Source organism: Siphateles boraxobius, unplaced genomic scaffold (genome assembly GCF_051911475.1).
Source record: "Siphateles boraxobius isolate OS27281-9 unplaced genomic scaffold, OSU_SipBor_1 16, whole genome shotgun sequence".
Classification (NCBI taxonomy): Eukaryota; Metazoa; Chordata; class Actinopteri; order Cypriniformes; family Leuciscidae; genus Siphateles; species Siphateles boraxobius.
In genome coordinates this window covers 12,648,125-12,665,000 of record NW_027508766.1, presented here as the reverse complement: position 1 = coordinate 12,665,000, position 16,876 = coordinate 12,648,125, and the positions used below count along the sequence as shown (strand labels likewise).

At 38.4% G+C, this 16,876-nt stretch overlaps 1 protein-coding gene across 14 annotated transcripts in view; it reads left to right on the top strand.

Moving 5' to 3' along the window:
• Positions 1-15,043, top strand: part of mef2cb (myocyte enhancer factor 2cb) — an 80,437-nt gene extending 65,394 nt beyond the window's left edge. For 5 of the 14 annotated variants that reach the window (XM_077231625.1, XM_077231613.1, XM_077231623.1 and 2 more), the window contains 6 exons: positions 624-768; positions 1,668-1,715; positions 8,946-9,118; positions 10,067-10,196; positions 10,715-10,850; positions 11,989-15,043. In XM_077231625.1, coding sequence (XP_077087740.1) covers positions 624-768; positions 1,668-1,715; positions 8,946-9,118; positions 10,067-10,196; positions 10,715-10,850; positions 11,989-12,352 — 996 coding nt within the window. In that variant the 3' untranslated portion in view covers positions 12,353-15,043. Of the gene's footprint in view, positions 1-623; positions 769-1,667; positions 1,743-8,945; positions 9,119-9,437; positions 9,462-10,066; positions 10,197-10,714; positions 10,851-11,988 lie in introns of all 14 variants that reach the window. The other 9 variants (XM_077231617.1, XM_077231620.1, XM_077231612.1 and 6 more) reach the window with 3 other exon arrangements.
• Positions 15,044-16,876: the final 1,833 nt, after the last annotated feature.

Genomic DNA, 16,876 nt, shown 5'->3' with positions numbered 1-16,876 from the left:
ACAAATAAAACAATTTAAAAGATAATTGTGACTTTTTATCTCACAATTCTGACTTTTTTTCTCACAATTGTGAGTTATAATGTCAGAATTGCGAGATATAAACTCCCAATTGCGAGAAATAAAGTCAGAATTACGTGATATAAACTCGCAATTGCAAGTTATAAAGCTAGAATTACATGATATAAACTTGCAATAGCGAGAAATAAAGTCAAGATATAAACTCGAAATTATTACTCTTTTTCTCGGAATTGCGAGTTTATAATTATTGCAATTTTGTCTTTATATGATGCAATTCTGACTTTATAACTCGAAAATTGCAACTTTATATCAAGCAATTCTGAGAAAAAGAATTGTGAGATGTAAACGCGCAATTGCGAGAAAAAACTTTTTTTTTTTATGTGACGGAAACAAGCTTCCTAGTTTGCATTCAATATATTTGTATATATATATATTTTTTTTTTTTTTGCTTTGCAAAGGTTAAGTATTCATGTTCAAATTTGAGTCTTGTTTTCCCCCCGCTTTGCCTTTGTATTCAGTGTGTTTAACTTGTTGTTTTCTCCATTATTATTGTAGTTTATGTTACTATTATTTTAAAGGTATTTATTGCTTCTGTCTCCAACCAGGGGGTGCCCTCTTCCACCTACGAGATGCCCATCCCAGTGAATAACCAGATCTACCCAGGCAATCATAACCTGCTTCCACTGGCCCACCACAGCCTGCAGAGAAACAGCATGTCACCCGGGGTCACACACAGACCACCTAGTGCAGGTAAAAACACACACACATATACATATATCCTATTGTGCATAGTGTGACTGTTGTCAGGTTGAGTGAAGGCAGCGAGGACTCAACTGCAGGAGAAATAAAGGGCTTTATTTAATAATAAAAATTAAACAAAATGCAAACAAAAACTACCCTGAGAGGGAAAACAAGACGATACGATTTAATCAAAATATAAAATGCATTAAAATTAAATTAATGAATGAAAAAGAAATCCATAAAATGATCCCATGATGGGAACCCATAAAAAGGTTTTATATATGATGCGCTTGACCAGAACCCTTTCTATTTCTATTAGAGTGTACAACACGATCCTGTTGGCACTTTGTTATTGTTGTGTTGTCTTGCTTCATTAGACAGAGTCTCTCACCCACAGCTCTGTCATTAAAACTGCTTTCCCCTGATGCAATCAGCTCTGTGTTCCAGGAGCGCTTAGCTAAATATGAGTTTTGGCCCAGCCTGCACTCCTCTGACCACACTTGCTCCCCTGCATGCTTAAAAATAAAAATGTGTAATTTTTCTTGGACACCGCGGACGAGCCCCGTCGGCCACATCGCTTCCTCCTTAGAAAAGTGTACTGAGGTGGAAAAGGACAGTGTTTTGTTCTTCTCAGACAAATACACACGCACGTCTCTGTCACCTTATATTTGTCTTTCGGTCTCCCTCGCTCTTAAACATGCTGGAAGGGAGGATGATCTCTATGGCTTGAAGGAACTGAATAAATGACCTGACAGTTTTAAGAAGGAATATTTTGTGGTAGGATATGGATGTCTGCTGCAGTGAAGTGACTCTCTCTCTCTCTCTCTCTCTCTCTCTCTCTCTCTCTCTCTCTCTCTCTCTCTCTCTCTCTCTCTCTCTCTCTCTCTCTCTCTCTCTCTCCATGCTAGGTGGTCTGATGGGCACTGATCTCTCCACTGGCGCGGGCACCAGTGCTGGTAAGGACGGCATCCCCATATACTACAGTATGTTCCCTCTCCATCATGACTTTTACTCAGCCAATAACTGCACGAATTCTCTTCCAGCTCTAACCAGCCACGCAAATTTTCAGCAGAACGTTCTGTTTGTTTAAGCTGGGCTTGTATTCACAGTAATTTCTTCGCAGACTTTAGTCATTAAGTGAACTGGACTGAACTGGATTGGTTCAAACCCAATAGCCTCAGTAACTGAAAATATTTGTTTTTGTTTTTTCACTTCAATTCTTGCGAAATAATTACTGTGCAATATTTGTCTCTTATGCTCACCAAGGCTGCATTTATTTGATCAAAAATACAGTAAAAACAATAATATTGATCTGGATTTTCAACAGTCATTGTTTCAGTCTGTGTCACGTGATCCTTCAGAAATCATTCTAATATGCTGATTTGGGGCTCACGAAACATTTCAATGTTGAATACAGTTGTGCTACTTTACATTTATTTGAAATATGAATCTTTTGTAACATCATAAATGTCTTTACTGTGATTTTTGATCAATTTAATGCATCTTTGATGAATAAAAGTATTAATTTATTACAAAAAAATGTATAAAAATAAATCGTATTGACCCTAAACCTTTTGGTGTATATTAGCATTTCCTTAGCAAACCATTTCCTTACTGAATTTGTCAGGTTTGATGAAATCAAATGAACGCATTCTTGTTGTAAGCTCTTCAAGCATATAAAGATGTTCATCCCTATAAGCTTTGTAAATATCAGCTTTTTTAGTAAAGAGCTTTACAAGCATATTGGCATTAGCAATATGCTGCGCTGTCTGAGCCATGTCCCTTTGTTTGTTTGCTTCAGCTCTTGTCTGAAAATGATAGCGCACACAGCTCCCCTCTCACCCTGTACTTCTGCTTTATGTCACTTGTAGGATAAGGCCTACCATGTGTTTGGATTGAAACATACTTGGAATATTTTTCCATCTAGTAGCCTAGGCCCTAGTCCTTTTGGAGAATTTGTATATGAGTTTCTATATACCAGAACAATCCACTTGAAAGGAATAGTTATACAGTCGGATTGGTGCTTCGGCTTGTGGTTGCCTCAGAGTCTCTGGGTATATGTGGACGTCTGTGAGTCTGTGCATCTGCGCATGTATGTGTGTGTGTGTGTGTGTGTGTGTGTGTGTGTGTGTGTGTGTGTGTGTGTGTGTGTGTGTGTGTGTGTGTGTGTGTGTGTGTGTGTGTGTGTGTGTGTGTGGGGGTCTGTCGGTCTTAACCACTAACCAGTGGTCACTGCAGAAGCATGGCTTGGATATTTAAAGTGGGACAGTAGATGTTTTGAACTTGGCCTCCGGGTTGCTGAGACACAGCTGGGTAACCTTGTCTGGCCCGGAGTCCATTGTATGAGGGTGAGGGTAAAGACTGACCCCCTCTCCTCACTGTCTCGAATGCACAAAAGTACCACTTGTTGGTGTGGCCCTGCTGTCCACATTCAAGGTCTACAGCCATTAAATATAGCCATTGTGCCGACGATAGGCTAACACAGGGCACAGTGTGGAGTTGATGTAGTCCACAACTCTGGAAACAAGAGTTGAAGAGAGTAAAACGACACAAGCAGCCTTTTAATGGTCTAATAGAGAATATTACATGAATATTCATGACTCTTTTACTCGCTCTCTTCTAGCAGCCTTAGTTACTTATTGATTCCAAGACGATTAGTATCCTTTTTTTAAATGACTGATTTATTATTATTATTATTAGTAGTAGTAGTATACATGCATTGCATTAAGAATTAAACCATAGCAATAGATATATACATCTAAATATACTATTAATACAATAATTAATAATATATAAGTACATAATTTTTTAATACCAGTCATAAGTTTGGACCCAGTAAGAATTTTTTTTTTAAGAAATTAAAAAAATTTCAGCAAGGATGCATGAAATTGATCAAAAGTGAGAGTTTTGTACACAAATATTAAGCAGCACAATTATTTACAACATTCATAATAAACAAATGTTTCTTGACACCAAATCAGCATATTAGAATGATTTCTGAAGGATCATGTGACACTGAAGCAGCAGTACATTACATTTTACAAATATATTAAAATAGAAAACCGTTATTTTAAATGTTTTATTGTATATTTTGATCAAATAAACACAGCCTTGGTGAGCATAAGAGGCAAAACCATAAAAAAAAACCTTTTGAACAGTAGTGTGTATATGTTTTAAAATATTTTTTTGAAGTTATGTCATGTGTTTTCTAGCTAAATGTGCCATGTTTTGATGTTCGTCGCAGACAGTTATTTGTTTGGCTGGCAGCCTAGCATTCTCAGACAACCGCAAATCCTCTGCTACGTGTATTTATGCATCTGCGACACATGTTGTGCTATGAGATATGGACACATGTGAGAAAGTCAATTTTATCTCGAAGGAGTGAGTAGCAAGTCCACTAAGTTTTTTATTTCTGTTTTTTTTTATTGTTAATTTACCGCTTACAGGCATTTGGTCCTACCACACCTCTGCAGTTTACGGGTCATTGAAGTAGCAGTGCATGTGCAATTCTTTCAGTTGCTTGAACCGAGGCTGGCCTGAAACCTCAACACCGAATCAACAAACACGGACAACAGGATTAAGCGACCGTTACACCACAATAAGAAATCATAGAATGTCCAACTCGCAGGGAAAGCAAGGGTTTGCTTAACCACACTAGCTGGTCAGCTCGCTTTGACGCTGAGTGGAAACTTAGGCCAAGCCCTTTACAGTTAAGCCTCCACTGCGGAGCCCCAGAAATAGAATCGACTCCTTTATCACGTGTACACATCAGGCGATGTGTGTGTGAGGTGGGGACCACTCGTTTCTGGGCAGCTGTAATTTTAGTACTTCCCCATTGTGAGGGCAATAGCTGGGCCACAAGTGCACAGGGACGATACTTGTGTGGCTTTTGCAAGGAAAACAGGGTGAGTCAGAAGATGGACACTGTTTTGGCCTATAGCACTCTGGTTTTGAATCTGAGATGCCGTTTTCAGTGACTTACAGAACAAAAAAAAGCATGAGATAAATGAGTTTCATGCTACTTATTGGCCACCTGAATCCCAGCTGTGCTGCTTCTGATCCATAAATCAAGTCGCCGTGCCTCATTCATCACCAGTGTCTAGCACACGTCCTTAGTTGAACTCATCGTCTCTGTCTGTCTGCTCTCGACGGGTCATTTTAACTCTTGCTTGGTATTGCTAATCACCAATGGTCAGGCCTGTTTCCTTCATCAAATCCCTGAGGGTGCTTCTTTACCAATAATTGGAATAGAATTTCAAAAATATTTTGCTAACAATATTTTTCTATTAATCTATTAGTCTGCCTTTATATTGCTTTAACGCATTACTATTTTAACATGTCATATTTCTATCCTGTACATAGTGAATCCAGTATTTATATGTAAATGTCACTTCCGAAACTTTGCAGCATGTAATTGGCCATCGGTCCTCTTAACTGCATGAAAGACAATAGTTTTATTCAATGGATTATATAGGCCATAGCCTCAAAAGTGAGCCAAGATCGTGCGCTTTACAATCACTAAAACGCTGTCGCTTTGTCAGTTCATTGTGATCTCACAAAAGTCCATTAAAATCAATGAAGCTGGCAGCAATGCAGAATAAATCTCTTACTTATATCGTGTCTACACTTTGTTAATGAGAGGTTTCACAAGCATTCATAACTCAGCACTGAATGTAAAAGGGCATTTTGTTCGGTGAGTGTATTCCTAGGCCATTGCGTTCAAGAGATCAGTCAACTATGATTGGCTACACTGCTCACCGCTGCAAAAACACGTTGTAAATAGATACATTTGGTGTTCTTCAGAGCGCAAACACAAATATGCACTGGAGCATTTGCCAAATCTGTTTCACCAATATATTTTTACAGTATCATATGAGAGTCCCCTTTCTTGCGTTTGAGGGTGCTTAGCAATGTGCCTGCCAATGGCAGCGCTCTGGTTGTTAAATAGATCTCAGGCTGTGTGATCTGAGCAGTCTACGTGTTTATGATGGGCTCAGGGTGTACTGTACTATACAGGCCCCTTTGATTAACCTGCACACATCATGAAATCACATGTTTCTATGGTTACCAGAGCAGAACAGAGGCCAGTCTCTATGAATGGTTCTATCGATCAGTACTTTTGTGCTGTAATGATTACAGAAAGTGTTTGGATTTTCTCATGGTGAATCTGTCAATAGCTTGAACCTAAAAAGTTTAAAATGCACAGATAATCTGTAAACATTATATATGGCCCTAATTCATTTGTTAAAATACTTTAAAGGAATACTTTGGCTTCAAAACCAGATACAAGTTAAGCACAATCAACAGCATAATGTGACATAATGCTGATACCAGCATACATGCTGGAAGTGAATGGGGCCACTTATAATGGAAGTGAATGGGGACAAAAAAAGCTGATTTTTAAGATTTAAAGGAGTAAGATTTAAAAACAGAAATGTGCAGCTTATAACTTTATAAAAGCAGGTACATTAATGAATCGGTTCATTCTTAGCCGTAAAGCTGCTTAAATCAAATATTTTTACAGTAGTTTGCGTCAAAGTTTTACCTTTACATGGAAACTTTAAATACAAATGTTATTTTTAGAAAAAGATTATTAGTAAAATTGTGCTATAATATAAAAAACAGTGAGTATTTTAATGTGCATGAATTGTCCCTGTTTACTTCTATTGTAAGTGTTGCATTGTAACCTAGATTACTGTTTTTTTAGAGAGAGAGCGAGAGAGAGAGAGAGAGAGAGAGAGAGAGAGAGAGAGAGAGAGAGAGAGAGAGAGAGAGAGAAGCGGGGATGATTTGAAATTATTTTTTGTGGCAATCAGCATTATGCCACGAGTGCTGTCGATTGAGCTCAACTTGTACCGAGCCCGTTATATTCCTTTATAAGTGTGGAAATGTATTTTAAGGGGATCAAATGCAGTTTTATTCCCTCATCTCCACTATGAACAATGAAGTGTGACTGTTTAAGTGTTTAGAGAAGAGCTCCAGCCAGCTGTTTTTCGAGCCCTGTACTTCACTATGTATGAGGAGACAGGATGTGCATCAGTGCACATGGCACATACGTACATCCACCCGCTCACACTTGTACTAACACAGTCTCTCACAATCACAGTTGCTCTTCCTGGTTCCCGACTCATGTCCTCCTTCTTTTCCTTGAATCGTGCAAATTGCGCTTTCAAGACTTCTCATTTGAAAACAACAAAAACCATCGCCTTCAAATTAAAGGGAGATCACCAGGGCGAAATTGCCGAGGACGACATCTGCGTCTAGTTTTCCTCTCGAGTGTATGATTGGGAAATTCATTTATGTCTACCGTATAATTCCTAACCCTCTTTTAAGTGGCAAAAACCATGCAGCACTCCACATTTTCCCCCTCGAAAGCAAAAAAAAAAAAAAGAGAGGGATTTGGATTGAAACAAAGACTGTACTTCTTTCCTCGATCCCTCCTATTTTTTTCCCCCCAGTTATAATGTACCCCTCTGGTTCTTTGGAGATGATGAAGTTGGGTTAGCAATTGTGGATTAGGAATAAAGATTGCTTGTCTGATCCACTTCTGGTAGTCATAAGAGAAAGCCACATGTGCACACATGTATTTATCATTGATTGCCAAATGACGACCTTCACTGTCAGTAGTTAAGGGCCATGTATTTTATGTCATTCATAGTGACTGCTGCCTTGGGAAATGAGATGTGATAGTGGCAACCTTCCCATTGTGCTCCAGATGGGACTTGGAGTGATCCTTTACAGTTGAAATAAAGGGTCTTGAAATGACTGGAATATTCAAAATCTATTTATGAATTTAATTAATATAAAGTGTTGAAACAAAACCAGTGGTGTGCTGCTCAAAAATAAGAATAATACAGAACTAAAATGTTTTACCTAATGGAGTTTTTACTGTTTTGCTCTCATTTGACATCAGCTCTTAAAGCACCATGGGTTACCAATGCCACCTGTCTCTATTCATCAAACACCTGCCTCCTTACCGCAAAACCACGAGAGGAACAAAATGAGCCTCATCTCTCTCCTCTCTCTCTTTATCTTTATCTATTCACACTCCACATTTTCATCTCTCAACATTTTAAAAAAGACATGATGCTGCAACAGTTTGCTCTGAAACAGAAACATTTAAGCAGTCTGTCCTGAATACTCCATACCAAAGTGTTTTTATTTTTTAATTTTTTCAGTAAATGTTTTCCTAAATATCAGAGGCTTTTGACAAAAAAGTAGGTGACAAAACGGTGAAGCCGTATGAAACCTTATCCTTTTATACGACAGTATTTTAGTTTAGTTAAGTTAAGTTAAGTTTAGTTTAATATAGTTTAGTTTAGTTTAATATAGTTTAGTTTAATTTAGTTTAGTTTAGTTTTTACTTTATATAAATACATTTTAAAAAACATGTTTAACTCTGAAGCTTAATATTAAGCTTATTATATTTTACAATTTTATTTTATATTTATAATTTATTTTTGTATTATATATGATATGTATATAAAGTATTGCATTTTTAAGGGGTTTAAGGGATAATGAGTGATAATGTAACGTCATCATTTTGACGAAGAAAATAAATAAAATTGAATTTAATCTCTGCTTATTAAGTTAAAGTGTTACTGTTTTATGAATCTTAAGAATCAGTAAAAAAAAAAAAAAAGATGTAGCTTATCCGTGACAAACGGTTGAACTGAGAGCTTGGATCTTTTTATGCAGAGGCAGAGAAAAAAAAAATATTTTGAATCATAATAATTTCATGAGTGAAAATCATCTGAGCGTGACGGGGTGATTTGGGGTAGCTGAATTAGTCTGTCTTGGTTTGATGGAGGGTGAATGAGAGGGTGTGTTGACCAAGTGCTTGGTACAAATGAATGAGTGGTGGTGGAGGTGAAAGTTGTGTGAAATGGTGTGGAAACATTGAATTGAAAGAGCACATTCTTGGTGAAAGATGGTTGCAATACTCCAGAACGGATAAAACAGTGTTTAATGGCTGCATGTGGTGAAGGCTCACTGGAACCGTGTGGAGAGCTGCAGACAGGCTTGAATGGAAGCTTCACAGTAGATGACGGTGGAAATGATGCATTCTGATGCAGGCGAGAGAGTGAAATGAAGCTTGCTTAAATTGGGTGCCATGGTGAAAGTTTGATGTACTCAATTTGGCTCTGTTGTGTCTAACGCCTTGTCCCCCCTCCCTTTCTCATTAGGAAATGGCTATGGAAACCACCGTAACTCTCCAGGACTTCTGGTGTCCTCCGGAGGAATGAACAAGAGCATGCAGGCCAAGTCCCCTCCACCGGTGAACCTGGGGATGAACAGTCGTAAGCCTGACCTACGAGTGCTCATCCCACCCGGGGCAAAGAACAACATGCCCTCCATCGTAAGTGTGTTGTGTTGAATTTTACTGACAACCACGATAGTACCACATCCATAAAACCCACACGCCTCGGTTCCTTCGTAATCCTCCGTGGTTCTCCTCTCCTTTCTTCTCATTTCCTCTCCAGTAGTTTCATTATCTAATAAGCACAGGTTAGAGTTCTATTAGAACCATCATACTTAGTTTCCTCAGCAGCTTTGGTGTTGTTTGTTGAAGTACGCGTCTGTAGCTTCACGTAGTGTCGTAGGCGGCTATCAGCTGCACTCACTGTCAGTCAATGACACTAATTCTGGATTTATCACCCTCCCTTTACTGCCATCAGTCTGGGGATGTTGACCTTCTATTGGTAAGTGACACTGTCACTCAAACCGGTGACATGCGTAGGCTAGTAGATCTGAAGGCCATTTGTCGTCCTCATACACATAAATTGATCAGACCAGAAGTGTGTGGTCAGATGTTGTTTAGCTTATTGTTCTAATGCCAATGGGGACGATGCACAAGTGCTTAAACGCAATTTCATATTAGTGAACTAGGAACATCTACACAACCAAGCTCCAGAGTGACATCTAGTGGTTTTAAGAGTCGTCTCGTTCTCAGGTCTTATTGACCCCTCCATGTCCATCTCGGCTTATCGCTGCTTTTCTTTTCTTAATCTCTGTCGCATCATTCAGTCATCAAGCCAGGAAGAAAAACACCTCCAACCCCTCTTTTACTGGTTCTGTTGCCTTGGAGACCTTGAGTTTCTATAGCGACCAAGTGCCCTATGAGGGATTGTAAATCATAGGTTGAGAAGGTTCAGTGGTGCTTCATTTCAAATGGCCATTTCTTTCCATCATTATTTTGGTGGGCGGTGCTCCCTCGTTTGTTTTATGAAGATACAGATTATGTTCAAGCCTCTTGATGTGACAAGTCATCTGTATTTGTTCTTCTGCTCTCTTCCTCTTCTTATAGAACCAGAGAATAAACAACTCTCAGTCTGCACAGTCACTGGCGACCCCAGTGGTTTCTGTAGCGACGCCCACTCTACCGGGGCAGGGAATGGGCGGTTACCCATCAGCCATTTCCACCTCATATGGTACTGGTAGGTACCTCAACTAAAACTCACAACACGTTATACACACATTAACCTCTTAATCAGAATGTTTCCAATGTTTTTCTATAGAGGAATATATATATTACAATTACAAAATTTTATGGTATAACTATATATATATATAGTTATAGCATAAAATTTTGAAATTGTAATGTTGAATGTTTATTAATAAATAAATTAACAAATGTAATATAATACATTTAGTGCATCAATTTAAAATACTGTTCAGTGTTCTATTACTACTGTAATTACTGTAAATGAACATAATCAGATGTACAAATTAACAAATATTTTTAATTAGAATTTCATATAGTTTTTTAAATTTTTATTTGGCTCTTTTTATATTAATTAAATTCAGACTAAATTAATTCAAAATCTCTTCTTTTTGTGGTCTAGTCTGTGTGTAGCTCTGTCTCTCCAGCAGGCGGAGCTATTGTTATCTAGAAAAGCAGCATCAATTGTTTAGGATGCAAATATTAACCCTGATCATGCGGTTTTTTTTATAGAATATTCTCTGAGCAGTGCAGATCTCTCCTCTATATCTGGCTTCAACAGTGCCAACACTCTGCATCTGGGCTCAATGAGCGGATGGCAGCAACATCAGATTCAGAACATGCAGCACTCTGCTCTCAGTCAGCTGGGGTGAGTCACACACACACACACACACACACACACACACACACACACACACTTAATTACCAATACACACATCAATCCTTATGCACTTAAAGGTACACTATGTAACTTTTAGCCCTCTAGTGGTTAAAAAACAAAACTACATGCATTTTGCAGACAAACATTGTTTCGGTTGTGCTTCGGCTTTGCGAATATGAATATTGTTATCCTACTGCTTATAAAACATTCACTACTCTGATTGAGAAACATAACCAGTTTAGATGGAAATGATCTCAAGCTTACTAGCTAAAGACGTTACTGTAGCTTTACCCATTAATAGACACGGTACTCCCTTGAAAATAAACTCATCCACAGCACTACAACAACCATAATGAAGTGGCACTTTACAATAGATAATGCTTTACAATTAACTCTGTTGGAGAGCTACAGATGGCAATTCATCTGTTCAATAAAATACCTTACTCACATGTTGAGTAATAAAAAACAACATCTCCATGTCGCTTTTACAACATTTCAAATCCCTCAGTTCTCAGCATGTTCAAAAAGCCAAGACAATGCTGATTCTCTTTTTGCCAAGAGACTCTCCTCTGTTCGGCGTTTGTTTAAAACAGGTGATTCCCTGGAGGTTGGAGATTTAGCTGCTCCACGTCAACCTTTATCGCTCATTATGACAACTCCCACACCATACTCACGTCAAAGTAGCCGGAGCAACTTTTGACACGCAAACACAAGCGAGTGACGTGTGCCCAATTTCCTGCGAAAAACATCTGGACAATAAAATATAAACACTTATAATAGGCTTAGCATAGTGAATCAGGTTAAGACAAACATTTTAAACTTTTTAGAAGAATAATTGATGAGGTATTTTTTTCATTTTGAACAACAGAAAAAAAAACTTACTCAGTGTACCTTTAATACGTGCAACTTTCTCGCACTTTCTCATACTGTTCCTTGTCACTATATAGGAAATGAACATCTCTTTTATTTTCTAAAGTAATGCAGCGTTTTCTTTCTGCAATAACCAATTTTGAGTATTTTTTAGACAAATGTCACTGATTTGATTGTATCTCTGCCACCTGTGTACAGGAGTGCAAGTGCACTCGTTCCGATCCGTAACCCCCTTCATTTCCTTTCCTTCCTACAGAAATTGCTCTAGCTCTCACTTATGTCAGGGTTCAAATCTCTCCCTGCCCTCTACTCAAAGCCTGCACATCAAGTCCGAACCTGTTTCTCCTCCTAGAGATCGATCCAGCAGCAACACACCCGGCGGCTACGGCCAGCTACCGTCTCACCAGCAGCACCAGGGCCAGCTCACACAGGGGCGCCAGGACTCGGGACGCTCCCCGGCCGACAGCCTCAGTAGCTGCGGCAGCTCGCACGAGGGCAGCGACCGCGACGATCACCGTCCCGACTTCCATTCGCCCTTAGGAATGGGCCGGCCCGGCCTGGACGAGCAAGACAGCCCATCCATCAAGCGCGTCCGCCTTTCGGAGGGGTGGGCCACATGATAAGCGATGCCCCCCTTGGACAGCCCAATCCTTGATCTTGACCTTCCCGCGCGATGCCACGTGGTTCCACGGCGCCTCACTCGTTCTCGCTTTCTACCGTTTTGTCTGCCGTTTATGACAAGTCACAATTATTGCTCTCCCCTTATTCTCTGATTTGCTGTGGAGAGGGGAGGAAGTGCTCGCGAAATGACCTGTAACATTTTTTTGTAACTATTATTATTTCATCAGAGTGTGTCTGATATACGTATTGTTGTGATTGACGGGTTTTCAGGGAGGGAAACAGGAACAGGACTAGTACAAACCGGGTCAGGGAGGGTTTAGTGGGCGGGCTACTATGCATTACCTGTGCAGTGTGTGGAATACAATGTAAAGAATTACCACATATGCACATATATTTACACGTTGTGTAGGTGTACATGTATGCAGAGTAAGAAACCAACAAAAAGTGTCAGGTACTCTTGGATCTTTTTTTTCTTTCTTTCTTTCTTTCTTTTTTTTTTTTTGTAAAGTACTTGCCTCAGTGACGTTCAGCCATAAGAGGAGCACAGCAGAGAGGTGACAGCTTAGCACTTGAGTTGTTGTACCAGTACAATATGTACAGATTCCTTTTTTTTTTTGAAAGGCCACTCTATTCAGAGGGCCCCTTCGCTAAACGTATGTTATGGGTGACAATGTCATGTTGCAGGTTCAACGTATTGTACATAGAGACAAGGCTGGGACACGGGGGAAGGGTCAAGGTTGGTAAATATTGCTGATTTCACACAAACAAAACTGTTATGCAAGAATTTCGAAGGATTGTACAGATATATGTGCAGGTTCCTTGGTTAAGTTATGGGGGAGTGGGTATTTCAGGAAACAAAAACTCTCCTGCTGAAGGAAAGGAAATAGCAGGACAGAGTGGCATCGTCGAGATGAAGGACTTTAAATTAAGAGCCATGTTACTTCAGTCTGATGATATTTAAACCTAGGACTTGCAGTTGTTGTTCAGTATTAAAAGAGGAAAAAGAGAAGAAAAAAAAAGTATGATACACTTGCTTCTATTTTCATATCAAAAAGGAATACAATGCAAAGCATTTTTGTGGCTTTTTGTAGTTTTTAAGAGCCAGAATGTGTTTTGATAGCTTTGCTTATACAAGAAATTATAGTAAAAGAATGAGACACCTTGGGCTTTTCAACCATAAGCCATGAAATCTGAGACAGTGAATCCTTGCTTTGCTCAATGTTTTCTCTCTCTCTCTCTCTCTCTCTCTCTCTCTCTCTCTCTCTCTCTCTCTCTCTCTCTCTCTCTCTCTCTCTCTCTCTCTCTCTCTCTATCTCTCTCTCTCTCTCTCTCTCTCTCTCTTTTCTCTCTCTCTCTCTCTCTCTCTCTCTCTTTGTAGAAGTTTTGTTTTTAAACGTGTATTTCTAAGTATATTGAATAATAATATTAAGAATCTTTTTAAAGAATCTGTGAAATTAACATGCTTGTGTATAGCTTTCTAATATATGAATATATATGATAAAAAAATATGGTCATAACTTTTTTCCCCATTACAGGGAATATGTGCAGTTTTGTTTTCTCCTTCTTCTTTTTTCCTTCACCGGACTGAGTCTTTCAGGGGCAAATACATTCAGAATGACATTTTGAAATTGAAGTCACACTCCTAAATATGCCCCCCCACCCCCCTCTCCCTTTTTAAAAAAAAAAAAAAAGCACAACATATTTGCCCTGGTCTGGAATATTCACAACCTTTTAAAGTTTCCAGTGTCACATTAATCAACAATGCACTGAAGATTTTATAATATAAGACAGCACAGTCATAGATACCTCATGACTGCTTGTGTAAGCTTGTATCATCATTTAGTGTATTGTGACTAGTTTTGTTCAGTTGTTATACATGTCTATCATTGTGCATTCTGTGGTTTTGACAGGACATATGTTAGTCTGTTTTTTCTACCAAAGACAAAAAAAAGTGATAATATGTTTGCCAATCCATTATCCTTTCTGGGTTTGAGACCATTGTGTTTCTTCACAAGTTGTTCATGCTAGTGGCTGGTACCTCTGACTCACCCTTCCAGTGCCTCAGATTACCTTTCAATGAGTTCTTGTCGAGAATTTGGAACAATCTCCTCTAACTAACGAGTGTACAGTATTGTGAAACAATGCCATTGTTTGTTATATAGATTTCAACTGTCAATATATGACTCTCCGGTTATTTTTATTTTATGTTTTTCCTTGTTTTAATTTTTGGTTGAGCCTCTCTCTCTCTCTCTCTCTCTCTCTCTCTCTCTCTCTCTCTCTCTCTCTCTCTCTCTCTCTCTCTCTCTCTCTCTCTCTCTCTCTCTCTCGAGTGTTATTTCCATTAAGTATATAAATAACAAAATAAAAAAATGAAAAAAATAAAATGCTGAAAAAATCTGTAGTAACAAATGTAGCTTGTATAAACCTACAATGGGTAAGGTTGAAAGAAAGTGTCTTTTTGTTTTCTAACTAGAAGAAAGAGGCTTTCAGCGGCACAAGCTGGACTTTGTCGCCACTTGAAGACAAGATGTCATTAAATTAAAACCACATCTCTGTATCTCAAGGGACTTGATTCAGCTGTATGTAGTAAAAATTAATGTATGGAATAAAAATTGTTTCTCCTGCTGGGACTAAAAAAAGGTATTTGTATTTTGAAGAGAATTCAGTAAAGTTACTGGCTTTCTTAGTTACACAGACGTCCTGGTGTGATTTTTATTGTGTTCTGTCCCTCACCTTGATTGCAAGATAGCTTTGTGAACATGTATTTAGTCAGGTAGATCTAAATCAAACATAAAGTTATTAATAACAGAAGCATCCATGCAGAATAATAAGGCTATTATGTTTTTATGCATCAAAAGAGACAGTGGTCATCATGTCTGGGCATATCTTCACACAGAGGTGTACACACAAGGCTTTATCACTTTGGATTTTGACTGAAATGGGCCTATTATCATCATTCACACAATCATTAAATCGCTCAGAACATTTTCGTTTATAATTTATGTTGCCAAATCTCATTGACACAAATTTCATCGTGTGTAGGCTATGCATGCTACTTCATGCCAAGTTTTTTGTGTTTGTTTGTTTGTTTTTTCGATAAGGCCTACCTAAATGATCCTAAAAGATGCCCTGATTCTTAAAAGATTTCATTGAATTAACTGAATTTCACTCGAAAATCTACGATAGCCCGAGTCTGTTAACGTAAAATAAAAGAGTAGTCGCTGTCAGACAGGTTTTTTTACCCAATCAGAAGGCTTTCAGAGGCTTTCTGCCGCGTACAGTGTCCAGTCCGTATATGGAAACCGGAAGCTGAGACCGCGATGTTTGATGAACTTGGGGCACTTTCATGAGTTTGAAGGATGCAAAACCACGACACCAGATTTCATTCTCAAATGTTAAGAACGGCCTACACCTAAAAGGGACATTGGGAGTAAAATAAAGAGACCAAAAAGTCATTAAACATTGGTAAATAAATCTCGTCCTGTTTGAGGGAGGTAAGAGGTTAAAAACGGTTAAGCAAACTTTACCAAGGTTAATATCAACAATGATTTTCGCTTTTGCTTCTGCTTTAAAAGGTACATATAGGCCATATTGTCCGGTCAGCAAGGTAACGCCAACGTGACAGGCTTGTGCAACGAGGGGCGTTGGTGGTTTTTATAATGAACATTCTAGAATGGCTGACTTCGACCACAACACCTGCCTGTCATTCATTCTTGTAGGTTCTTATTCCCCGTAAAAAAAAAATGTTTAGCTCCTGCACGTTAAGCAGATAACATATGTTTGTTCTTTAAATTCCAACCAAAAAGCTAACATGTAGGTTATAGCCTGTGTAGGCTAGCCTACAATTAGTCGAATAGGCTATTGTGGCTATGTGAGTCGACTTTTGAATATGTAATGGTTTGTTAATCTTTAAATAGGCCTGTTCTATAAAAATAATGAAAAAGATTTTCGAAAAAAAAATGTCAGATCTGAGGTGACCCAATGCAAATGAATTGCATTATTGTGGAATCTGCAGAGGATGTTGAAGAGATAGTGCATTCTTTTGGCCACAAGATGTCACCATTGTTCATATTTTAAAAGATTACGACCGCCTTTATTTGATTGCATTTACACACTTATTTACGATGAAACAGAGATTACCGAGCTGCTTTAAACGATATAGGCTACTGCACAAATTCGGCATAGACAACACATTCGTACTCTTTGATTAGGCTTTAATTGTTGTATGTGTATTTTATTTGCATTGGATTTTAATTGGCTATAGGCTATGCTATTTATTTTGATTGCATTTTAAGATATTTCTAGCTAGGCTATTTGATCATTAATTGCTGTTGGCCTCAAAATAGGCTATAACATTTTTAGTGCATAAAAGAGGCCAATTTCATCACATAGATTCTTATAAGATAAGGACAGTATGTTCCCCGTGTATGTATTCTCAAACGTTGATACTTGGTTTACATATATAGGCCTATATATATATAGCAGTCGTATATAAAATATATAACATATTCAATCTAAAATGT